The sequence below is a fragment of the Littorina saxatilis genome, linkage group LG2 (assembly GCF_037325665.1).
Source record: "Littorina saxatilis isolate snail1 linkage group LG2, US_GU_Lsax_2.0, whole genome shotgun sequence".
Lineage (NCBI taxonomy): Eukaryota > Metazoa > Mollusca > Gastropoda > Littorinimorpha > Littorinidae > Littorina > Littorina saxatilis.
In genome coordinates, this window is record NC_090246.1 from 58,156,423 (window position 1) to 58,182,812 (window position 26,390).

The following is a 26,390-nucleotide window of genomic DNA, read 5'->3' on the forward strand; positions in this document are numbered from 1 at the left end:
AACACAGAAAGGGGCACGCAGAGCTACGAGCAAAGTCACACGAGCTAGCTAACTAACTCACACAACAAAATGGCGAAACACGCAAGTCACTGACACACAAGTCCGCAAAAAACGGACAACGTACAGTAACGAAAACAGCGCAAACAACCAACAACAAACGGGAACGAGCTCACCAAACTGTAGGCAAGGCGAGCAGAAAAGCTGGGAAACGTGGCCGGCGGGTGTCACTCAAACACACAAGGTCAGCCACAGAGCGTCAAAAAGTGAACCGTCCTCTCCGAGGTGAAAAAGACGTATGAGAATAGGCACGTGTTCCTAGAGGAAGTGACGTGGCACACACCCGTATGGGAGGTAACTCCCGGTGTGCTGGCCCATTACCAAAGCTACTTTCACTTTCGTTTTGGTGATGGGGTTGCTTCCCTTTAAAATTTTTAGCCGGGTAAGCGTTTTTCAGTGATAAGCATCTCAGGTGACTCAATGCTAATGTGATTCGGAGTAAGAATATGTTATTTAATGAGGGGTATACTTTGTCAAGTTTATAAAACAATAGGCATTTCCTTTTGTTCTCTTCAGATGTACCTCACATTGCAGGTACCACTGTACAGACTGACACCCTTCAGATGGACCTCACATTGCATGTAGCACTGTACAGACTGACACCCTTCAGATGGACCTCACATTGCAGGTACCACTGTACAGACTGACACCCTTCAGATGGACCTTACATTGCAGGTAGCACTGTACAGACTGACACCCTTCAGATGGACCTTACATTGCATGTAGCACTGTACAGACTGACACCCTTCAGATGGACCTCACATTGCAGGTAGCACCGTACAGACTGACACCCTTCAGATGGACCTCACATTGCAGGTAGCACTGTACAGACTGACACCCTTCAGATGTACCTCACATTGCAGGTACCACTGTACAGACTGACACCCTTCAGATGGACCTCACATTGCAGGTAGCACTGTACAGACTGACACCCTTCAGATGGACCTCACATTGCAGGTAGCTGTCACAAACGGCCATTAAAACTGCCACACTCACCATATCCTTTCTCAGCACATTCCAGAATTGCTGTTTCCTCTGCACACTGCATCAGATATGGAGCGTCAAGGATATTCTGGGGCACCTGTGCTTTGCATAAGGGCAGGCACATGCCCGGCACCACAGCGTCCTCACAGCACAGAGAGTGATCCGCTCCGTCTGAGGGAAACAATGCACATTTGTTAGACTTGAAGGAATAGGAAATTATCAGCTCAGCACAGAGAAACAGAGAGAATGATAGAGACTTTATTTGCATGCTTGTGTAGTTGTTTGATTGAATGTGTACATCACAGTGTTTGTGTGTACATGTGTTTGTTTGATTGTGTTTGCATGTGTGTGTGCATGCGTGCGTGCGTGTGTATGTGTGTGTGTGTGTGTGTATGCATGTGTGTGTGCCTATGTCTACGTGTGTGTGTGAGTGTGTGTATGTTTGTGCGTGCGTGTGCATAGGTAATTGCCTCAGTCCCCTAAGAAAAATCACTAACCACATGACTGTTTTGTAGGACTTTTTTTCTCGAGACAGAATAGCACCTTACGCTGCCTCAGCAGTCAAGCAGACAATTTTGTAGCACATTATTCAATTAACCAAACAAGAGCAACTAAAGGAGGGAACGAGGGCTGCTAGCTTTACCTGCTGCACATTCCATGAGCTCCTTGAAGTAGAAGAGACAGAAGCCGTACGTCAAGGGATTTTGGATTGCTTGTGCGGGACTCACTTCAAACGTGCACAGTGGCATGCAGTTTGTAGGAACGTTTTTACGTGAACAGCAAGCTGTGTGGAACAAAATCACATTGTCATTGTGGTACTTGTTACTACTCTGTACATTACTGATACTGCAGAGAGAGAGAAAAAGAAGAAAAAAACCTGCCAAAGCAAGAAAGAAAGAAAGAAAGACAGAAAGTAAATAAGAAAAAAAGAAAGAAAAGAAGAAATAAAGAGAGATCAGCACACACATCTATACATGAATGCACTTATGTTCCCGCTTCCAAGCACAAGTATGTACACACACGCATGCACGCACGCAAGCACGCGCACACACACACACACACAGCAACAAACACACACACACACACACACACACACACAGCAACAAACACACACACACACACACACACACACACACACACACACACACACACACACACACACACAAAGTGAAATAAAATCAGCAGAAACAAAAGTACAGCACAGTACGTTTATCATCATTACAGCTTAACTTCAAAAATCCAACTCAGAAAAATTGACTTTAAGTAAATACTGACTCACCTGATACATTTCTCTGTACCGATGGTGGTGGAGGAGGAGGGGTTGGCACCTTGGAAGGATCTTTTGACACAAAGAAAGTAAAACATTCTTTTTTTTCTTTTCCGCCTAACATTTTATCTTTAGACTATGTGCACCCAACTTAACAGGAAAGAGGGAGATCAGAAGACAAAGTAATGGTCAGGTTGGATGGATGTGATGGTTGTAGACGGAGAATGACAGATGGAAATGGCGAGATTGAAAGGGAAAGACACATAAGAGGCTAATTAACATTCGGCCAGACAGGGACGGTGAGATTTGAAAGAGACTGACACACTCCCTCTCGCACCCTTCGTTCTTCTGATGATGCTCGACTTCTCTGTCAAGGTCGCTTTAAACGCAAGGCTCATGGCTTCCGCACGTTTTCGTATTATGGACCTCAGTTATGGAATTCACTCCCCTTTCAATTACGTCACTCTCCATCCATTTCATCTTTTAAGTCCAATTTGAAAACTCACTTGTTCCAACAACACTACGGATAGTTCCTTAGTATAGAGTCTGGGGATGTGAGATGTGCATGATGTGTTGTTTGAATCTGACAGTGATTGTATGATTTTTGTATACATGTATTGTTGTCACGCGCTTTGAACTTCTGATAAGGCGCTTTATAAATGCCCGTTATTATTATTATTATTATTATTATTATTATAAGAGACAGACAAACAGAGATGGCAAGATTGAAACAGACGCACAGGCAGGGGGGGATAACAGACAGAGACACACAGGTCAGTAGAGATGGTGAGACTGAAAGAGACTGACACAGGCAGGTAGGATAAGAGACAGACAAACAGAGATGGCAAGATTGAAACAGACGCACAGACAGGGGGGGATATCAGACAGAGACACACAGGTCAGTAGAGATGGCGAGACTGAAAGAAACAGACACACTCGCAGGGAGGATACTAGAGAGAGAGAGAGAGAGAGAGAGAGAGAGAGAGAGAGAGAGAGAGAGAGAGAGAGAGAGAGAGAGAGAGAGAGAGATGGACAGATCGAGATGGTGAGATTAAAAGAGACAAGCACAGAGGAATAGAGACAGACAGACAGACCAAGTTGGTGAGATTAAAAAAACCCAGCCAAACTGGCAGGAAGGAAAAGTAAGAGACAGATGAACAAATAGAGATTGTGATTACACACACACACACACACACACAAACACAAGCATACAGATGGGCTGACAGAGATGGCGGGATTGAAAGAGACAGACACAGGCAGGGAGGATAAGAGACAGACAGACAGAGATGGCAAGGGTTTGAGACAGACACAGGCATTGAGGATGAGACAGAGAGATTGAAAGCAACAGACATGCTAGTAAGGAGGGATGGTAAACTCACACACATGCACGCAAAAACACACACACTCCTAGACTCTCACCCGCCAGTTGCGTTGTGCCAGAAGCCTTCCCATACTGGTTAAAGACATTGCACCTGTAGGCCCCATAATCGGATGGCTCAACACGCGCTATCTTCAGTTTGAAGGCCGTAATACCGGTGTGGTAACGAGAGTCGAATGAAAAGGCATAGCGAGAGGAACTAGGAATCGGCATGCCGTCTTTCGACCAGATGTCTGCTGGGTTATCAGTATTCGGATGACCTCTGAACCAGCACGCAAGAATGGCTTCTGCTCCAATGTTCGGTCTGACTGTGTCCGTTCGGAAGTAGTTAAACTCCGGTTTGACTGGAAGAGAAGGATGGAGAAGATTGGTGAATATGCCCTAACAATTTATACTGAAGAAAGGAAATGCATAAATCAATCAAATCAGCCAGTCAGTGACATTTTTTCTCTACATATATAACTGAACCAGTGTCTTCATATGGTTCGTTTAACCTGTCACCAAAACTGTTTGTTTGTTTGTTTATTTGTTGCTTAACGTCCAGCCGACTACGCAGAGCCATATCAGGACGAGGAAGGGGGGGATGAAGGGGGCCACTTGTCAAGCGATTCCTGTTTACAAATGCACTAACCCATTACTTGTGTCCCAGCAGGCTTTAGTAAAACTAAATTAATACCTACTGGAAGATTACCAGTTTCCAGTATGTTAAAATAGGCTTAACCTATCTACTGCTGGACTTACATCAGAACACTAACAGATTAAACTATACATGAATCGCGAGACAAGCGGCAAGAGAAGAGATTTTTGGAAAAAATACAGGTGAATGAGCAAGAAGGCAGAAAAAAGAAAAGAATTCATGAAGAAAAAGAGAGCATGACAGGAAAGAGGAACCAAAAATCTACCTAACAGCAAACTAGAAAGCTCCTGCGGTTCCAAAAACAGGAGGGGCCTTTAATTTCATAACCGCAGTGCCCCACTGCGGGAACCAAAACTGTGTGACCAGTTTCCTACAAAGACACTTAAGACAGGTTCCATGCTGGTAACTTCTGGCTGGTTTGTAAAATGCTAGAGTAACCACTGGCCTAGTTCTGTATTTAAGTCATTCTTCAGTGTGAATACTTACATCGCACATTGACATAACTGAGAGCGCTTGCGTTGGCGCCAGAACTGGTGGCAGTGCAGTTGTAATTTCCCTCAGAACTCCTGTTCACATTCTGCAGCACAAGGATTCGGCCAGTCCATCCGGGCAGAACACGATCACGCAAGCGCCATGTAACAACTGGCGCCTCTTTGAAGTTGATAACAATACAGATCAACCGAACGTCTGTACTTTGCTCAAAAACTTTTCGTTTTGGTGAGTGGGATATAGAGACCTGAGGGGCTGAACACACAGAAAAACAAACAAAAACAGCCATTTATTCATTTAAAATACACACAAATACATACATTATACTCTAACCAAATTCAGTATCCCCACAAAATAGTATGTCTACAAGCAAACATGCCAATATCAGACCTGTTTACCTACAATTACTTGCATGGGCCTTTTCAAACTAAATCCTGTGGATTTCTGGAGGGATCCTCCAATTTTGTGATGTAACATGAAAATGCCACACCCTAGGTGTCATGTTCAGCAACTTTTAGGCAAAACAGATATAAAATGGTGTTGAATTGGAAGCTGCTCAAATTTCTTTTCACCAAATTTTACACACACACAAATCGAAAATTTTAGTAGTAAATTTTCATTTGATTAATATACTTACCCAACTCACATATAGCAATTTACTTCAGTCTAGTGCTAGAACGCTGTATCGCATCACCTTGGTAACAAGGGAGGCCACTCTAAAAAAAGAGCTACCTTGACCCATAAACAGGACAGTCACGTGACTTCCTGACCTTGCCGCCATATTGTAATCATTCGCACGAAGGCGCAGAAAAACTTCCCTCTTTTTTTAGAACAACCCCACTAGCGTGGAAGGTGGGAGGGAATTAACTATGTGAGGTGGGTAAGTATATTAATCAAATGAAAATTTACTACTAAAATTTTCGATTAAATTACATATCTTAACCCAACTCACATATAGCAGATTGCTAATAAAGGTGGTGGGAAAAACACTTACTTCAGACAGCAGGCAAGACTTGGCCTGCAGCTACCAGGGCTGGCAGGGAATTACTGCCGTCCTGTCGCGTACCGGCAACATCCCGCAGGTAGAAGTTGATAAAGATGTCCTGCGATCTCCTGTATGCAGCATCGAGGACTTCTGCCAGCCTTCCTGAGCAAAGAACTACCAGCGAAGAGGCCCACGCCCTGGCTTCATGTGTTCTTGCAGAAGTCAGAGGAAGGACAGCATGTCCAACACCCTCCTGTCTGTGCCACCATGCGTACGCTTGCTTAATCAGCGGAGCAATCCATCTAGCCAAGGTTACCCGAGACACGTCCTTACTCCTTATTGTGTTCATGGAGATAAAAAGCAATCTCTAGACCTGATGGGCGCTGTGCGAGCTAAATAACTGTTTAGGGCCCTAACTGGACAGTTAACCAGGGCCGGGTCTCCTGGAGCAAGTACCCGACTTAAGGGAGGGATCTGAACGATGGGGGAGGCTAGACCAGGCTTTTGATTCTTAGCGAGTAAGTGAACCATCGCTTTCAAGAGAAATGTCTTTAGACAGACGTGAAAGGGCATGCACCTCACTGCCTCTACGGGCAGTAGCTAACAAGTCCAAAAACAAAGCTTTGCGAGTCAAGTTAGCTAAACTTGCCGACTGCAAAGGCTCAAAATCCTGCGAGGCAAGAAATTTAAGAACCAAAAACAGATCCCAAGATGGTAAAGGAGACTTTGATCTCGAGGAACCTATAGCTGCGCCCTTGAGGACGCTAGCAATGACACCGCCTAGGTTAATGCAATGTCCTAACTGTTTCAAAGTAGACGAGATAGCAGAGCGCCGAACCCGCAAGGAAGAAGGAGATATGCCCTGAGCAGCCAACCAAGAAAGGTGGTTGGCAACCTGCATGGACCGGGGAGAAGTAGGATTAACACCATTCCCGGAACACCACTTTACCCAAGCTGACCAGTGGGAGGAGTATACCGATCCAGTGGAAACTCTGTGGGATTTCTGTACAAATTCTAATGTGGAATCTGAGGCGCCTGAGCGACGCAGAGCGACCCTGACAGTATCCACACGTGAAGCCTCAGCGATTGGGGGTTCTCGTGATGTACGCCCGATCTTGGCTGAACCAGTTCTCCCTTTTTGACGTCTAGAGGAATGGGAGGACCGTCCGCGAGACGAAGAAGATCGGGAAACCATTGTTGGTGGGCCACCAAGGGGCTACCAACACCAGGTAAGGCTGTTCTGTCTCCGCCTTCCTCAGAATCTAAGACATTGAGACTGCCTGGGAGGTATTTTACCGACAACAAAATGCGATGCTGACTGCACCAGATCAGAATCTGACAGGCTTTGACAGACAGAGTGAGAGACCGAGACCCGCCCTGCCGGTTGATGTAGGCCGTTACAGTAGTGTTGTCTGTGCGTACCCGAACATGTTTGTCCGTAACCAGAGACAGAAAAGACTGGAGACCCAGAAAAACAGCCTCCAGCTCCAGCGCATTGATGTGCCAGCTGCTTTGTGTCATGTTCCACAGACCTGAAGCAGTGTGAACAGAGAGGTGAGCACCCCAGCCCTCCATGGACGTGTCTGTTAACAGGTCTGTGTCCGGTGGAGGAAGAGAGATTGGGACTCCCTGTGAAATCCAGGGCAGTAGCCACTGCCTCATCGTGTGTAGAAACCACCCTTCCAACGAGACTGCTGTCTGCCAGCCTTGAAGAGAAGGCTTCCACACCGAACTCAGAGCCGCCTGAAATGGTCGTTTGTGTACCCTGCCTAGGGGCACAAGGGAAGCCATAGATTCCATCTGACCGAGTAGGGAAGCTAGAACGCGCACAGGCGCTTTCTTCCTCAGAGTCAGAGATCTCACCAGGTCCTGAAGCTTGTCCACCCTTCTCTGAGAAGGGCGGCTCGACCAATCGACTGTGTTGAAAGTCATGCCGAGATACGTAAACACCTGTGAAGGCGTGAGTTCTGACTTCACCAGGTTTACTGAAAATCCCAGGTCCAGAGATTGACTGAGGACCAACTGGGTATGGGCTCTACAAGCCTCCAAATCCTGATTGAGAATGAGCCAATCGTCTAGATAAGCCCGTAAACGCACCCCTTTTTGCCTGACCAGGGCACAAAGCTGACGCACGACCATTGTGAAGATCCACGGGGCAAGAGAAAACCCGAACGGGAGAGCTCTGAATTGAAAAACCTGTTCTCCCCACAGAAATCTCAGCCACTTCCTGTCCACAGGGTGAATGAGTATGTGAAAGTAAGCGTCTGTCAAATCTATTGACGTGACCCAGTCTCCCTGTCTGAGTGCGTCTCTTACCGACGCCGGAGTCTCCATAGTAAACTTTACCCCTCTTAGGTATTTGTTCAGGGGAGACAAGTCCAAGACTGGGCGCCAGGCACCCGAGGCTTTTGGGACCACAAAAATTCTGCCGTAGAAGCCCTAGGAATTGTGGTCCAACACCTCCTCTATTGCCTCCTTCTTCAGAAGAGAAGTGATCTCGCCCTGAATGGCCAATTGAGCTTCCTGTTTCCTGGGGAACTGAAACGAGGGAGGTACTCTCGTTAACGGAGCTTTGCCGTCGAACCAGAGTAGCCCGAACCCCGAACGCACAATGCCCACAATCCACTGGTTATTTACCGACTGTAACCAGCCTAGCAGGGCCCGGGAGGGGCCGCCCGCCACCCCTGCCCCGAGAAGAAGGACCTTGGCGTTGCGCCTTGCCCCTATTCGACGAAGAGGTCTGAGGCTTAGGAGGACCCTGACTTTTGTTCTGGTGTGAAAGACCATGGTGAGCAATCTGTGCTATGGCCATGTCTCTTGCGTCCTGCGTCTCCTTACGGAGAGCATCAAAGGACGGCTGTCCCAGCAGAGAACCCTCAACAAAAGGAGAAGACTTAAGAGACTCGATCGTAACTTTGTCTTGAATCCTAGAACCCGTGAGGAACGCAGACCTGCGAGCGTGAACGGAATGAGCGTAAAGGCGCGCTGACAAACTCATTTGTTCAGACGACACCTTAGCCAAAGTGGCTAACAAAGTAGTGACATCCTTAGCCACAGCGTCGTCCCGAAACTGAAAAGAGTCGAGAGACGAAGAGATCGATCTAGAAAGAGATCTTTGCAACGTCTCCGAGAGAGAGGATAGCTCCAACAAACGCCTGCCAGTTTCCTCCAGAGACACGAGGGCTAACTCCGTATAAGGAATCGCCCTGTCCCTGCTGTAGCCATCATGCCGAAGAGCCGCTAGTTCCGGAGTGATCGGAAGCGTAGTGCGCGGCAAGGCAAACGACTCAATGAGGTTAACCGGGTTGGACGGAAGGCAGAATCTCTTTGCCATACCATGAGGTAACGGCACGGAGAGGCTCGCAGAAGCGAGCCAAGGCTGTGCTGAAACAGGAGCCTGACTGTGCGCCACCAACAGAGGAACTGTGAGAGAAGCACTACCAGATTGCCCCCCAGCCAGCACTCTGGACAACTCGTAAGCTACCGAAGGAGACTCGCGGAAAGGGAGCTGCTGTTTCACGTCTTTCTCTGAGCGGAAATCTCCCAAGGCTGAAGGAGGTGGGGCAGACAAACCTGTCTGTGTTGCCACGCCTTCTTCGAAATACCGTGAGGCAACTTCCGCTGCCAAACCCAAGGCTAGCGGAAGCTTGTTCGGTACACGGAAGTTGGTGTCTTCATCATCCTGAGCGGAAGCACCGAATTCCGAATCGTAGTCCCGCACTTCCGTGCATGCCGGAAGTACACTACCGCCGTGGCTGTGATAGCCAGGCGAAGCGTCAACCGGAAAGGAAGACACCCGAGGGATTTTATACCCAAGCGGTGTCCCCCTAGGGACTGCTTCCTGCCCCCCTGGCGGAAGCGGGGAACGCTGTGCCGGTCTGGCCTCGTACGATACAAAGGCTGCCGACGGTAGCGAATCCCCTGTTTGATCAAAGACCGAACGCGTATCTGGGCTCCTACCCTGAACCAGCCTCCCGCGCGAGCGGAACGGCGTAGCCAGGGGATCGGAACTTTCACTCTCTGCCCGGCACTCGGGTGGAGCTACTTCCTCCAGGATACGCCCTTCGCATTTGCCGGAGAACCCAGCTACTGACGAAGGATAAATACCTTGAGCATAATCAGACCGAAAACCAGAAGAGGCCTGAGTACGCAGAAGAGAGACTCCGTCGCCCGCATCAAAGGAAGCATGCACATCGGCCGAAGTCACTGTAGCCGAGGGGGGAACACGCACCCTGGCCAGGGAACGTGTATCGCCGACACCCGTAGGCAAAGACAAAAACTCCGCCCTAGTCGACGAAAGCTCTGCTGAAAGGGAGGAAACCTGAGCGCTCAAAGAGCGGAGAATAGAGGCAACATCCTGTGTATCACTAACAGAGCTAGAACCGGAAGCAACCGGTACAGATTCTGACAGCAGACTCGGCATGGAGGGAGATTTAGGCATGTCAATCTTAACATCAAAAGAATGTTTGGAAGAAGGGTCTAAAACCTTCACAATGGCTTGACTAGAAGAGCCCTTCGACTTACGAGACTTAACAGGAGAAGGCTCCGTCACTTGCTTAGAACTTTTCTTCTTACCGCTATCCGACATGGCGGACGAGAGCGTGTAAAAAATTTCTAAGTGCAGAACAACCTGAGTCAAGCAATAAAATGACAAAAATATGCAAAAAAGCTCACCCCAAACACAAAGTAGGAGAAGAGGGATGTGCAAGGAATACCAAGGTGAAGTCTGACCCAAGGAAAAGTCAGACGAAAGGCTGAAAAGCCTAAGCGAAGCGAAACACGTCCGTAGCCACGGAGCGCTGAGTAGAGAATGATTATAATATGGCGGCAAGGTCAGGAAGTCACGTGACTTTGTCCTGTTTATGGGTCAAGCTAGCTCTTTTTTTAGAGTGGCCTCCCTTGTTACCAAGGTGATGCGATACAGCGTTCTAGCACTAGACTGAAGTAAATTGCTATATGTGAGTTGGGTTAAGATATGTAATTTAATCTATTAGCCTCAGAACCGCACATAACCTGATTCTTTTTTGTTTTAATCACAATTTTGTTTTCTGAACTTCTAATTTTGACCTTTGCTTGTAAAAATTACAGAAAAACCTAAAGGACACAGGTCTGCGAAACTGACACTTACTAGCCCTATCAATGTAGAGGGTTCGCCATGGAGCAGCAGGGCCACTGCCTTTTAAGTTGTGCGCTGTGACAGTGAAGGTGTACATAACTTCTAGCTCGAGTTCACTGATGGTGTATGGAGCCGTCACATTCTGCAGACATAACAAATTTCATTATTGCCTGCAGATATATTTCTCAGTCTTTTTGCAATAGACGATTTTCGGAAATAACTCTGTTGGGTTTGCATGGGTTCTGAAACAGTGAGTACCCTTGCATTTGCGCAGCCAAACTTTGCCATGTGCTTCCTGTACACATGGTTGAGACACACGCTCTCGCTAGTGACCGGCCTATAATGTCACACGGGAAATAATGTCACTTTGGGAAACTTCACATGCATATTATTGTATTACACATTCTTATGAATGTGTACTATGCACAACATCTTGCAACATGCGCTCCTCTAACACACTAACCGTATTACACATTCTTATGAATGTGTACTATGTACAACACCTTGCAACATGCGCTCCTCTAACACACTAACTGTATTACACATTCTTATGAATGTGTACAATGTACAACACCTTGCAACATGCGCTCCTCTAACACAACAACCATATTACACATTCTTATGAATGTGTACTATGTACAACACCTTGCAACATGCGCTCCTCTAACACACCAACCATATCACACATCTATGTACAACACCTTGCAACATGCGCTCCTCTAACACACCAACCGTATTACACATTCTTATGAATGTGTATTATGTACAACACCTTGCAACATGCGCTCCTCTAACACACCAACCGTATTACACATTCTTATGAATGTGTACAATGTACAACACCTTGCAACATGCGCTCCTCTAACACACCAACCGTATTACACATTCTTATGAATATGTACAACACCTTGCAACATGCGCTCCTCTAACACACCAACCATCTCACACATTCTTATGAATGTGTACTATGTACAACACCTTGCAACATGCGCTCCTCTAACACACCAACCGTATCACACATTCTTATGAATGTGTACAATGTACAACACCTTGCAACATGCGCTCCTCTAACACACCAACCGTATTACACATTCTTATGAATGTGTACTATGTACAACACCTTGCAACATGCGCTCCTCTAACACACCAACCGTATTACACATTCTTATGAATGTGTACAATGTACAACACCTTGCAACATGCACTCCTCTAACACACCAACCGTATTACACATTCTTATGAATATGTACAACACCTTGCAACATGCGCTCCTCTAACACACCAACCATCTCACACATTCAAGAATGTGTACTATGTACAACACCTTGCAACATGCGCTCCTCTAACACACCAACCATATCACACATTCTTATGAATGTGTACTATGTACAACACCTTGCAACATGCGCTCCTCTAACATCCTAACCGTATTACACATTCTTATGAATGTGTAATACGGTGAGTGTGTGTGTGCCCCTGAATCCTCCAACCACTTCTCTCCCCTGTCATTTCTTTCCGTTCCTAGAGTTCCTTCCCTTTAGTGTTTCCCCTCCATCTTCTTTTCAAACCTTGTTCGTTCCGTGTTGCTTTTGCTTTTTGTAACCCTTTGTGTTGTTTGTTTGTGAACCTGAAAAGCTTTCATAAGTGAAAATTCGCATTGTATTGTGCTGTCCTTGTATCGGTGAGTACAGAATTTTTCAGTTCTGTAACTTTAAAAACATTTAGTCAATCTGTAGGCATCAAAAAATAGATCAACTTCTAAAACCAGTCATTAGCGAGACTACATTCAGACTGTCTCGGCTAACCATACCCAAAGACCGAGACGGGTCACGCTCGTCTCCGCGAAGCATGCGAACATTATACTCAACCTATTTTGTGGATTTTTTCTTCTCTCTGAATGTGAAGTGAAAAAAAACAAGTCGCGTAAGGCGAAATTACTACATTTAGTCAAGCTGTGGAACTCACAGAATGAAACTGAACGTAGTCCGCCGCTAGTGCAATAGGGAGTGAAAGTGACGAGCCTGTTTGGCGCGGCAGCGGTTGCGCTGTGCTTCATAGCACGCTTTACTGTACCTCTCTTCGTTTTAACTTTCTGAGCGTGTTTTTAATCCAAACATATCATATCTATATGTTTTTGGAATCAGGAACCGACAAGGAATAAGATGAAATAGTTTTTAAATCGATTTCGGAAATTTAATTTTGATCATAATTTTTATATTTTTAATCTTCAGAGATTGTTTTTAATCCAAATATAACATATGTATATGTTTTTGGAATCAGAAAATGACGAAGAATAAGATGAAATTGTTTTTGGATCGTTTAATAAAAAAAATAATTTTAATCACAAGTTTCCGATTTTTAATGACCAAACTCACTCATTAGTTTTTAAGCCACCAAGCTGAAATGCAATACCAAACCCCGGCCTTCGTCAAAGATTGCTTTGCCAAAATGTCAATCAATTTAATTGAAAAATGAGGGTGTGACAGTGCCGCCTCAACTTTTACAAAAAGCCGGATATGACGTCGTCAAAGGTATTTATCGAAAAAATGAAAAAAACGTCCGGGGATATCATACCCAGAAACTCTCATGTCAAATTTCATAAAGATCGGCCCAGTAGTTTAGTCCGAATCGCTCTACACACACACACAGACACACACACACATACACCACGACCCTCGTCTCGATTCCCCCCTCTATGTTAAAACATTTAGTCAAAACTTGACTAAATGTAAAAATGGGCATGGGAAATCTATTTTTAGTAACGACATCTTAATATCACGTGACTCTTCAGTCAATTTTATGTTAATCTTATGCATACCCTAATAGAGCTTTTTCAATTCTGAACACAATAATATACAACACAAACAAATGCGACCAGAGTAGCATTCTCGATGAGCTTTTGAAAAACCTCAAGCAATGAAATGGAGAAAACAGGGGGGAAATAGCAACTGTTGAGAGTTAATAGTTATGGCAACACAAACAAGAATAAAAGAGGTACACACTTGACACAAACTGTGGTCATGATATGCAGTTTTGGGATCTGACACAAACTGTGGTCACGATATGCAGTTTTGGGATCTGACACAAACTGTGGTCACGATATGCAGTTTTGGGATCTGACACAAACTGTGGTCATGATATGCAGTTTTGGGATCTGACACAAACTGTAGTCATGATATGCAGTTTTGGGATCTGACACAAACTGTCGTCACGATATGCAGTTTTGGGATCTGACACAAACTGTAGTCATGATATGCAGTTTTGGGATCTGACACAAACAGTAGTCACGATATGCAGTTTTGGGATCTGACACAAACTGTAGTCACGATATGCAGTTTTGGGATCTGACACAAACTGTGGTCACGATATGCAGTTTTGGGATCTGACACAAACTGTAGTCATGATATGCAGTTTTGGGATCTGACACAAACTGTGGTCACGATCTGCAGTTTTGGGATCTGACACAAACTGTAGTCACGATATGCAGTTTTGGGATCTGACACAAACTGTGGTCATGATATGCAGTTTTGGGATCTGACACAAACTGTAGTCATGATATGCAGTTTTGGGATCTGACACAAACTGTAGTCACGATATGCAGTTTTGGGATCTGACACAAACTGTAGTCACGATATGCAGTTTTGGGATCTGACACAAACTGTGGTCACGATATGCAGTTTTAGGATCTGACACAAACTGTAGTCATGATATGCAGTTTTGGGATCTGACACAAACTGTAGTCACGATATGCAGTTTTGGGATCTGACACAAACTGTAGTCACGATATGCAGTTTTGGGATCTGACACAAACTGTAGTCACGATATGCAGTTTTGGCATCTGTTTTTAGGTGATATCTTTGGACCCACTACCTTTCAATTGCTCAATAAGCGCCCCATAGCTTTAGCGTTATTCGTTCCAAACATATTGTATCTCTTTCCTGGCGTGAAAACTGCCACTGCATCTCACCTGAATTGTGCTGTAAGAATCAGGGCTGTGCACTTCTGTTTGCCAGTAGTGGACGTCGTAAGTACACAGCTCATCAGCACCGCTACAGTTGGAGGCTTTCGACCATATCAGTGTCACGCTCCTATCATAGTTATTGACTACTAAGAAACCGTACGGCATGGAGGGTAGCAAGCCTGAAAGAAAAACAAAACAATATTTTGAATCTTACGCACTGCGAAACTAAAAGGGTACAAAATATCTTTAAGGCATGGATGCTAGCACGCCTGAAAAAAAACCATAATTGTTGAATCTTACGCACTGCAAAACTCAAAGGGTGTAAATTAACTTTAAAGCATGGATGCTGCAAGCCTGAAACAAACTAGACAAATGTCAAATATAGAAAATGCAAAAATACAATAATGAAGGTGGCCTGTAATGACAGAAATATTTTGGTAAAGTTAAAGGCACCATCTGTCTCACATAAACTATCAGTTTCTGACCACACACACCAACAGGCTTTAACATACAGTACAGACATCCGTTCCTTTGAACGTTTAGCGAAAGCGCAAGAGGACAGTCTGGAGAGCAAGAATATTTCAGAGAATTTATTTTCTATCTTGCCTTGAGCGGCTTTATGGCCTCGCTTTGACACTAGAGGAGAGTCTTGAAAATGTGAAAGTATGGAGACGGAGCCATGCCATCGTTACGACCAGAACCGACTGTGTTAGTAGCATTCCTGGACGGGTCAAATGCTAGTAACTTATTATAACTGAAGAGGGTAGTCACACCTGCAGTTGTGTCCCTTGATCTCTGCTGGCATATCAAAATCTCCACAATAAACCAAGATTTCTTCTGACATTTAGGAAATTGGTACGGTTTTGTTTAAGCCAAACGATATCAACAGAACTAGAGTAGACTTGATAGGCTGTAGTTGTATACAGTAGGCAAACAGTGGTAGATGCTTAGAATTAACCACTAAGTGCGTACATTATTTGGTTTACATGTGCTAAATAGAGACACAAGCGATCTGAGCGAGTCGTTATTGACAGGAGTTTGAGTTGGCATGTAGCCCCATACCTGTGTTGGAGAGGAAGCAAGATGTGATGATGTTGAGACTGGCATCAGCCAGACAGCCAGCCTGCCGGACAGAGAAGTTGGTGGAGGCGCCAGAGCCACACAGGGGAAGACACTCCGTGGACAGACCACTTTCCTGACAACACAGACGGTGATCCCTCCCATCTGCAGAGGCAAGTCAACAAACAATAATTAAAGGCAATCAATTTAAGGCTGCGCCAGACAATGCAGTTTTGCTACGATTTACCCTGTCCCACTATTAGATTCAGCTATCATTCTGCATCACACGAACCATACAATGAAATTTCACGTCACCCATCTTGCAAATAGAGTGCGTGGCAATTTTGACCTCTTGACCATTCACTGCACAGCACAATGACATGACATTCTGCCATTAGCTAGACAACTTGTTTCCTGCCAAAGTCATGGGCAGAGTATATACGTGTTCTTTTCATCGGGCACTTCATGCCCGCACAGTCGTAACTGAATGAAAAATCACTGAGCAACAGAAATGCAAGATTTTGTCAAAGTCTAACAGACCATTTGAAGCAGGTAAGGTCATGCGATACACACAAAAATAGACTTCAAAAGTACATGCTGCTCAGCATAAAAACATATTGTTAGCACACTAAATTAAAAAAAAAAATTACCTGCAGCACAGTTGAGGATGTTGTGATTCTCTGCACTGCAGTTGGCAGCGTCTGCAGCGGGCTGGTTCAGACACAGGGGTTGGCAAGAATCACTGATGCTGCTTGATTTGCAGCAGTCTGCACACAGCAATGAAATCATCAGCGTAATTTAGGGGGCAACAGTGAAGAAAACTCTCAAAGGCCACAGAACATTGTTCTGGTGAACTGGTTACATGAGTAATAACAGAATTTTTAAATCTCTTGAACAGAACTTCGTATTTTGTTCATTGCCGACACAAACTAGAACAAGAAAACAGATTTACATGTAGGTGGACCAACACACACACACACACACACACACACACACACCCTGTCATTCTTGCTCTACTCTCTGAATCTGCATACTGACTTATCTGACAGTAAATAAAATCTGTCAGACTCAGACATTTGAACTGCAAAACAACACAATTTACACAACTAATACAGCAACACCTAAAACAAACTGGAAAGAGAAAACAGAAGTGAGAAAGAAAGAGAGAAAAAAAGAAAGAAAGAAAGAAAGAAAGGGAAAAAAAGAAAGAAAGGGGAAAAAAAGAAAGAAAGGGAAAAAAAGAAAGAAAGAAAAAAAGAAAGACAGAAAGACAGAAAGACAGAAAAAAATGGAATATCAATGCTCACGAGTTCTGTTGTTCCAGAGGACACGACTCTGGTTTGTCAGTGTGGGTGGCACAAATGGCAGGTAGGTATCTGGTGACAGCAAAACAAACCATACTCTAAATGTACTCCTACAAGACATACAAGGCGCCTGTGTTTGTTGCTCATTTCTAACAGTGCTAGCAACAAACACACAACACTCTCACTTTCTCAACAACAAAAAGTCCACGGATCTTACTCTTTCTCAAAATATCTTTCCCCAGATCGTTATTCTCTCTGAAATGTCTTGCTTTCAACAGAACTGTTTGTTAACTACTGTCAACATAGAACACTTTTTTTAATCATTTTGTGTGGGGAACCGTTGACCACCAATTTTGATTTGCAAGTGTCTACAGTAGGTATGTACTTGTGTGTTAAAGTGTGTTAGTGTGAGTGTGTGTGTTAGTGTGTGAATATGTGTTAGTGTTAGTATGTGAGTGTGAGTGTATGTATGTGTGTATGCGTGTATGTGCATATGTGTGCATGCCAGCATGCATGCATGCGCGTGTGTGTGCTTGCATAATATAATCTGTATAATTCGTTCAATATTGTAGACAAATGGACAACAGGTGTTCTTTAATGGGAAGTGTCCTCTCATTGAAGGGTTCTCATGCGGCAGGTACCACTGTACAGAACGTTGTGACTGTGATTACTGCTTACCCAGAGCTGGGGTGAAGACAGTGATGTTCTGTGTGGGGGGACTGAACGATTCATTCCGATAGGACGTCACTGTGATCGTGTAGTCTGAACCTGGATTGAGATTTTGCAGGATAAAAATCTGGTCTTCCGTCGTCGCCTGAAATAAAATGGAAATGTACTCTTTTAGAGTAAAAAATAGGTTTTCTTCATTTTTGAGAACATTTTTAGATCCCATTTCAACCTATTACAGAACCTGAATCCTGTTATGAAACATGAGCTATTAGCTGTGTGATCTTCCACTTTGCTGTGTGAATGTTATTTTGTATTCTATTGTTCTTCTTCTGCCTTCATGGGCTGAAACTCCCACGTACACTTTTTGTTTTTTGCACGAGTGTGTTTCTATGTGCATGTCAGTTATTTCTCCACCATTTAGGCAGTCATACTCTGATCTTGGAGAATGCATGTTTGTGTGGCAGATTTGATTAAGACCTGCCCGGGGGGAGTGTGCAGAATGTTTCTCTGTCTCTCTGATGTTGTTAGTGGCCTCGCGTTGTGTTTTGTATGTATGTGAGAATGTTTTCTGTTTCCCCCTCTTTTCCCCGATGCAATCAATGTCTTTCTTTCAAATAATGTGGCCCACACCGTGGTTGAACACTTCACATAATCTTTATTTCATTAAAAGCGTTCCGGTCGTTCTCACGCAATCATCACACCCCTTATGGTTACTGCTTCTCTTCCTTTCTCTCGCACTCTTTCATCGTACGTCTTCGTCGGTCCTAGTCATCACTGTCCGCTACCTATCATTTCCCCTGGTTACTCCTGGACACCGGTTAAACAGGTCGTCCGAATCTTTACTGGTAACTAACCCCCCCATTCTTGGACACCGATTAAACAGGTTGTCCGAGTCTTTACTGGTAACTAACCCCCCATTCTTGGACACCAATTAAACAGATTGTCCGAGTCTTTACTGGTAACTAACCCCCCATTCTTGGACACCGATTAAACAGGTTGTTCGAGTCTTTACTGGTAACTATAACCCCACATTCTTGGACACCGATTAAACAGGTTGTCCGAGTCTTTACTGGTAACTAACCCCACATTCTCGGACACCGATTAAACAGGTTGTCCGACACACTAATGAATGAAAGGAAAAGTAGCTTACGTTGAGAAAAAGTAGGACTAACTATACTCTCGGTTGACAAGGAGTGAATAAAGTAAAATTCCCGATTGACAAGGAATTGATTAAAAGTAAGATTCCCGATTAACAAGGAATATTCCGAGCCCGCGAATTCGGAAACGTTATATAAACCCCAAAATCTTCGGACTATTTCGCATACTCTTGCGCTACCGTGAACTCTGACCCTGGATCACTAACTTCCGGCAAATAATCCGATTCTTTCTCGAATTACATTACTCTATTTTCCGCTAACCGTCGTTAAACAACCAAGTCCGTAAGTGACTATTATCATAAAGAAACTTGTCATTTTATCAAACAACTCCCGCACATCGATATTAACAAATTAGCAACTGGTCGTCTGCAGTCAAGTCACGTCTGCTCGAAGCGTCGGTTCTAAGCCATCATACAGACTAGTATCGTGCGTCGTAAATTACGTCACATCAAAATTCGTGTCAAGCTACGAAAGTGCATGCGTACCAATGATCGGTAGCGAAGTCACTCCAATACACGCATGCATTCTAAACATTGTTACGTGGTCTGTAAGGCTATTCCCTCACACTTGGTATTTGTTTGTTTGTTTGTTTGCTTAACTCCCAGCCGACCACGAAGGGCCATATCAGGGCAGTGCCGTTTTGACATATAACGTGCGCCACACACAAGACAGAAGTCGCAGCACAGGCTTCATGTCTCACCCAGTCACATTATTCTGACACCGGACCAACCAGTCCTAGCACTTACCCCATAATGCCAGACGCCAGGCGGAGCAGCCACTAGATTGCCGATTTTTAAGTCTTAGGTATGACCCGGCCGGGGTTCGAACCCACGACCTCCCGATCACGGGGCGGACGCCTTACCACTAGGCCAACCGTGCCGGTCATGCTTGGTATTTAAATGTTTCTGTAACCCCCAGAACTCTGACATAACTACATTATTTTCTCCATGCATACTATTAGTCTTCTGCTTGAATGCACACACTAAGGAGGATAAGGCACTAGCAGGTATTCACGTAAGTTGCACAGGGAGATCGAGAAGAAAAAAATCTCCACTCTTATCCATCAGGCGCGGCACGGATTCAAACATGGGAGACCAGCGTCTTATCTACTAGGCTATTTCCCTTGTTGCATTGTATTATAAATGATAGGCGTGCTTGTTATTACATACGTGAACCTATGTTTTATTTGTTTTATGTGGGGTGTCCTATACAATTGTTGTTATAATCGTTTACAGGCAGGGTGTGCCGAAGAAAGTTTTCCATTTTCATGTAATATCTTAATGGACAATAAAGTGCTGTTATTGTTATTGTTATTATTATTTTTCAGGCTGAGGGACAAACCTGCACTGCAGCGCCGTTGTTTAGGTTGGTGTACTTGACGACATAGTACACCGGTTTGGGACCTGTCTCTGGGTTCTTCCACTCCACAGTTACAGTGTGACTGGTCAGGTTGGTTACCATCACTTCTTCCGGCATGCGCACCAGATCCTCTGGTAAAAGAAAACAAAAACAAAGCAAGCTATCAGGAATTTGTTTTCTGCATTAAAGATGTTACAGTGTTACACTTCAAAAATCTGATAAAATGGGGTCTTAAAGGGGGCGGGAGTCTCAAAAAGGAGGTTAGGAACAGAACATCTACGAAAGGAGGGTCTCAAAAAGGAGGTTATGAACAGAACATCTACGAAAGGAGGGTCTCAAAAAGGAGGTTATGAACAGAACATCTACGAAAGGAGGGTCTCAAAAAGGAGGAAGTCTTAAATCTGGGGGGGGGGGGGGGAGTCTTAAAAGGGGGGTTCCACTGTACAATACAAATTGGAATCTACACCAACAACACTTTGTCACAATTAAATAAATAAATAAGAAACTTATAAACTAATGCTTTGTAAACTATAAATACTGAAAATAGATAAATAAACAAAGGCGTACATCAGTAACCCACTACTGCATCATGAGCAACTAATCAAACAAATTGATGAATAAATCCAAAAGTCAATCAATCACTCCATCAATCCATAATAAATGACTTGCCTGATGAACAAATACATGAGTAAATCACTCGCATAAAGTTGCCCAAGGAGACTTCAAAAACATCTCCACCCTTAATTAATCCATCAGGCAAGGTAGGGACTCGATTCTCTTGTGGGAATAGACGAATTCCAAAAATAACTGTGTCGGGTTTGTATGGGTTGTGGGAGAGTGACCTTTTCTTGCAAAACCTCTGAGGGGCCAATCACTGGAGAGGGGTTTGTCGGAAACACATGGAAACACGCACGTGTTTCCGTCACACCCCTCGCTAGTGATTGGCCCCTCCAATGTTTGTACGAGGTTTTGCAAGAAAAGGTCACTCTTCCTTAACCCAGACAAACCCGACAGAGTTATTTCCGAAAATCGTCTATTCCCCAAGGACAAGAATATATAGCAAATATCAAATCCATCAGTCACTTAATCCATCAATTTCTCAATCAATCAATAAGGAGGAATGGCTTGCCTAATCCCTCTTCATAGCACATGACGATTTTTGAAGTGTCATCCAAGCAAGCATAAAACCTGGGGCCCAAACTCCCAGGAGAGTTATGCACACACAGATCATAGCACTGTTCCTGCACTGCTCTTCGTCGACAGCACGGCGTGTGGTCGCGACCATCTGAAAAACCACACAAAGCTTTGAGTACAGTGGAACCCCCCTTTTAAAAACCCCCAATTTAAGACTCCGTCCTTTTCAAGATCTTGTTTTCTCAGACTTTGTTTACTACCTCTGTAAAATTACCCCCGATTTAAGACTCCCTCCTTTTTAAGACTCAATTAAGACCTCCAAAAATCTAAGAAAATTGAGTCTTAAAAAGGAGGAGAGCGATACAGTGGAACCCCCCTTTTAAAAAAACCCAATTTAAGACTCTGTGTGTGTGTGTGGTGTGTGTGTGTGGTGTGTGTGTGTGTGTGTGACTGTGTGGGAATCTGTGTGTGTGGTGTGTGTGTGCATGTGTGTGGGTGTGTGACTGTGTGGGAATCTGTGTGTGTGTGGTGTGTGGGTTTATATTTGTGGATTTGACATCAGGTGAGTGAGTCTAGTCTTACTTAGTCTAGCTTGGTCTGACCTGGTCTAGCTCTGCCTGGTCTAGTCTAATCCATACTTCATACTTACCAGAAGCACATGTCAGCACTGTTCCAATATGAGAAGCGCATGTCTCAATGTGTTGTGCATAGTACATAGTCATATTCGGTAAGTACTGACACCCTTGAGAGCACACTGAAGGCATCCCAGAATCGATGCAGCACTCTGAAATACACAAACAAAACAGATATATGCAGAAGCACGGTATCAAGTAGTTAGGATGTACAGTAGAACCCCCCTTAAAGCCCCCCCCCCCCCCCCCCCGTTTACAACTCCCTCCCCTTCAAGAGCCTGTTTTATCAGAATTTCTCTTCATAATTACCTCTGTAGATGCACCCCCCGAATTTTAGGACCCCCTCATTTTCAAGACCTCATTTTCAAGACCTCATTTTCAAGACCTCATTTTCAAGACCTCATTTTCAAGACCTCATTTTCAAGACCTCATTTTCAAGACCTCATTTTCAAGACCTCATTTTCTAAGATTTTTGGTGTCTAATAAGGGGAGTTCCCCTGTATACTACAGACCTGTGCACACTCAAAACGCTCATCAGTAGTAAACAAACCAAATTTCAGTAGCTTTTAAAATGTTTCAGTAGTAAGCTGTAACGACAGTTCAAGACATAATTCTGCTCACAAAGCATAACTGGAGAATAACTGGACTTCCAGCACTGTTGTACCACTTTCTTCTTCTTTGTTGACAGAGCTGGTGTCTCCTCTTCACTATCTGAATCTCGCACTTTCTTTTTCTGTTCCATGTTTCACTTCAATCACAAGTTGCCACGCAGACGTTGGACGAACTAAGTCTAAGAACACAGACTCAATACTGAGAACACGCGCGCTTCCGGTAAATCGGAAAACATCTTTTCAGCGCAACGGCCAACTAATTGGTCAAAACATCTTAAAACAGAAAAAAGTACAATTTTTTTTGTGTGGAGTAAAACATCGGAATTTCGGAATTTTAATTAAAAATCCGTAGCACCGTATTCTGCATATAAAAATCGGAGAAATTACGGAGAAACCGTAGATGTGCACAGGTCGGATACTATGTCTGTTGTATTCTTCTTGAACAAACGTAACTGTGCCAAGACCTTTCTGTCAAGTTTCACAAATTTAAAATGTGTCCCCAATAATATAACTTTCTGTATCTATAAGAATCCTGAAAGTGTATCCACTCTGATGTGTTGTAATCACCTAATGCGAGTTTTAAACTGACTGTCTTGCTCATAGATGGCAGGAAAAAGACAAAGAAAGAGAGAAAGAAACTGATGAACTACTTAGGGTCACAAGAAGAATGATCACGGAAGAAGTAAATCCTTTCCCCACATCTTTAACAAGAAGCAAGCCTAGCTATCAGTTTGAAAAACTTCTCCACCTATGAAAATTGAGAAGATAAAATCTGATACTCACGTGAAAGATTGTGTGCTACAGTAGGCCTCTCAACACTGACTCGCTCTGTGAAAAAAATAAGATATCAAATTTTACAAACAAAAGAAAAGTTATTTACAAACCAGCAAGGAAACCATAGCAGTCTTATGGCATGGTAACGTTCTTTTTGTACTGTTGTTAGAACTAAGATGGAGACTGATAATTGGGGGGATATTAAGAAAAATCATCCTTTCAACAAACAAAAATAAAAAATTCACTGATGTCGCTAACACAAATGTACATTTGCTGAGTGCCACAATCAACTCCGTTTAGATGCTTTCAATTGATGACATTCTTATTCTCATATTTTCCTTTAATAGTACATGTATTAGTGCAATTATACAACACAAATATGCACACACAAAGCCACACACACACATGCGCACACAGAGCCAGACATACACATGCACACACAGAAACACACTCATGCAAACACAGACCCACACACACACACACAGATCCACACACAGACATGTACACACAAAGCATCACACATATGTAGAGCAGCACTGACACACACACACACACACACACACACACACACACACACACACACACACACACACACACACTGGGAAACAGTGAAACACACACATGCCAACACAGACACACACACAGATCCACCCACACATGTACACACAAAGCATCACACACACACACAGACTCTAGGAAACAGTGAAACACTGACCTGGGTATGTTGTGAATTCTACAGTGGCAGAGGGCAGACTGCTGGAGTCGTTGGCCCTTGAAATCACTCGTATGGAATAGCTTTCTGTTTCTGTCAAGTTACTCAACTCCACAGACGTCCCGGCTACTTCCATCTAAGAAGAAATAAGAAACAGTTAATAATTAGCTCACATACATGTCAAACTTTGTTCAACAGCCCACAGCCCTTAAAGTGTCCTAAAACAGCTTACTGCTGCTACGCAAATATACACACTAGGTATACACATGCACGAGCACATGCAAACACACACCTCTCATCCAGTTATACATTGCACTGCATCTTTCGTGTATGCGTTTTGAACTCTCACAATGCATTGCAACAAAGGGGTAAACTAGGATGATGATGCCACCAATGAGGAGTAAGAGAAAGAGGATCATAAGGAGGGCTCACTGGGCATCCACTTCAACAGGCTACAAGATACAAGATACAAGATATTTATTCACCAATTTTGCAAAAGGATTTCATCTTGGCACGGCACGGTAAAAATAAAATAAAAACCAACCAGACACATATGCAGACACACATCACCATGCATGCATACATACGTACATTACACTGACATCCATTTCAATATGAAAACTGCTTTAATAACTTCAACAGTGGCTATGCAAATCCCAAAGCCTGATCATACCACTGTGATCAGTGAAACAAAGGGATATAAGTGCTCTAAATGCACATGACATGCGCCACAAGAGTTAGTGAGAGTAATACTCTTGTTGCACACATCCTATGCATTTCTAAAGTACTTACGTCACTTTGTTTCTCAGATCTTCAAACAGCGCTTTGGGGGGCCCGGAAGCTCAGTTGGTAGGGCACTGGACTTGTGATCCGAAGGACTAGGCTTCGAATCCAAACCGGGATGGACACAAGTCAACTTTATGTGCAGACTCAGAGACGGTATCCATGTTCGAACCTTGTGTCACCACTGTGGCACGTAAAAAGACCTCGGTCATTCTGCCGTAAGTGCAGGTGGCTGATTACACCTACACATGCGCACACCTTGGTAGCGCGACTTGTTGGCCTGCTAGCTTTCCACTGGGAGGAAGCGACCCAAATTTCCCAGCGGTGGGACAATAAAGTAACGAAATGAATGAAAATGAAATGTCCCAGTTGATTAAGTTTCTTACCACTGTGATCCATGGCGCACTTGCGTTGCCTCGTCGCAGCTGCACCATGTAATCATCCACAGATGCACCAGCAGAGGGGGCAGACCAGGAGAGGAATACACTGTGAGCTGACACTCTTTGCAGCATCAGTGCCTGTGGGGCTCTAGGCTGGGAAGCTGGGAACACAAGGGAAAACGCTGAGTGAGAGGATGACAGAGAAAGAGAGAGAGAGGAAGTGAGTGTGTGTGTGTGTGTGTGTGTGTGTGTGTGTGTGTGTGTGTGTGTGTGTGTGTGTGTGTGTGTGTGAAGAAAGAGAGAGAGAGAGTGAGAGAGAAAGAGGAGGGGGAAAGAGAGAGAGCAGAAGAACCATAATGATTGTGGCATGAAAAAAACAAGCAGACAGAAAAGTAGAAATTATTCTATCTTTCATGAGACTTCTCAGCTTCACAAACCACATCTAACAGAAAAGAGAAAACCCACACAATTTCTTGAACTAAGGCTATCTTACCCAATCCCTGCTGCATGCAGGCTTCGATGACTGACAGCTTGGGTATACACACAGCCAGCGACTTGTCGAAGGTGGGAGGATTGCCACTGCACAGTCCCAGGCAAGCGTCCGGAACATTGTTACCTTGACAGCAGCCACTGTTGTTTCGCTCTGCTGAAAAAGATAAATTGGATAAAAAGATTAGAAAAATAAAGATCCAAGACAAAGAGTTAAACAGTTTGAAAAGCCTAGGCAACATACTCATTGAGCTACTGTCTTGATTTGTTTTTAGCTTTAGACTAAGTAAATCATTCTCCATTAAAAATATTCTCTTCAATATGATTGAAAATGCATGATTAAACATTATTTTATCTTTCTATCCATACCAGAAACGAATATAAACTCTATTTCATTTAAAACTAATCAATTTTGTCCTTCTCCTGAAACGCTGTTTTAAAAACGAGTTATGC

The 26,390-nt window shown here is 44.0% G+C and overlaps 1 protein-coding gene across 1 annotated transcript in view; it reads right to left on the reverse strand.

Annotated features, from left to right (window-relative positions):
- Positions 1–26,390, reverse strand: part of LOC138959367 (Ig-like and fibronectin type-III domain-containing protein 1) — a 74,306-nt gene that overhangs the window by 14,893 nt on the left and 33,023 nt on the right. Inside the window, exons 13-30 of the mRNA XM_070330795.1 lie at positions 25,942–26,094; positions 25,455–25,609; positions 24,289–24,421; positions 23,583–23,627; positions 22,206–22,340; positions 21,552–21,707; positions 20,405–20,553; positions 17,916–18,051; positions 17,241–17,309; positions 16,584–16,700; positions 15,937–16,098; positions 14,881–15,053; positions 10,926–11,055; positions 4,810–5,067; positions 3,728–4,030; positions 2,321–2,380; positions 1,685–1,825; positions 1,054–1,212 (exon numbers count right to left, since the gene is read on the reverse strand). Of these exons, the coding sequence (XP_070186896.1) occupies positions 1,054–1,212; positions 1,685–1,825; positions 2,321–2,380; positions 3,728–4,030; positions 4,810–5,067; positions 10,926–11,055; positions 14,881–15,053; positions 15,937–16,098; positions 16,584–16,700; positions 17,241–17,309; positions 17,916–18,051; positions 20,405–20,553; positions 21,552–21,707; positions 22,206–22,340; positions 23,583–23,627; positions 24,289–24,421; positions 25,455–25,609; positions 25,942–26,094 (2,634 nt within the window). The remainder of the gene's footprint in view (positions 1–1,053; positions 1,213–1,684; positions 1,826–2,320; positions 2,381–3,727; positions 4,031–4,809; positions 5,068–10,925; positions 11,056–14,880; positions 15,054–15,936; positions 16,099–16,583; positions 16,701–17,240; positions 17,310–17,915; positions 18,052–20,404; positions 20,554–21,551; positions 21,708–22,205; positions 22,341–23,582; positions 23,628–24,288; positions 24,422–25,454; positions 25,610–25,941; positions 26,095–26,390) is intronic.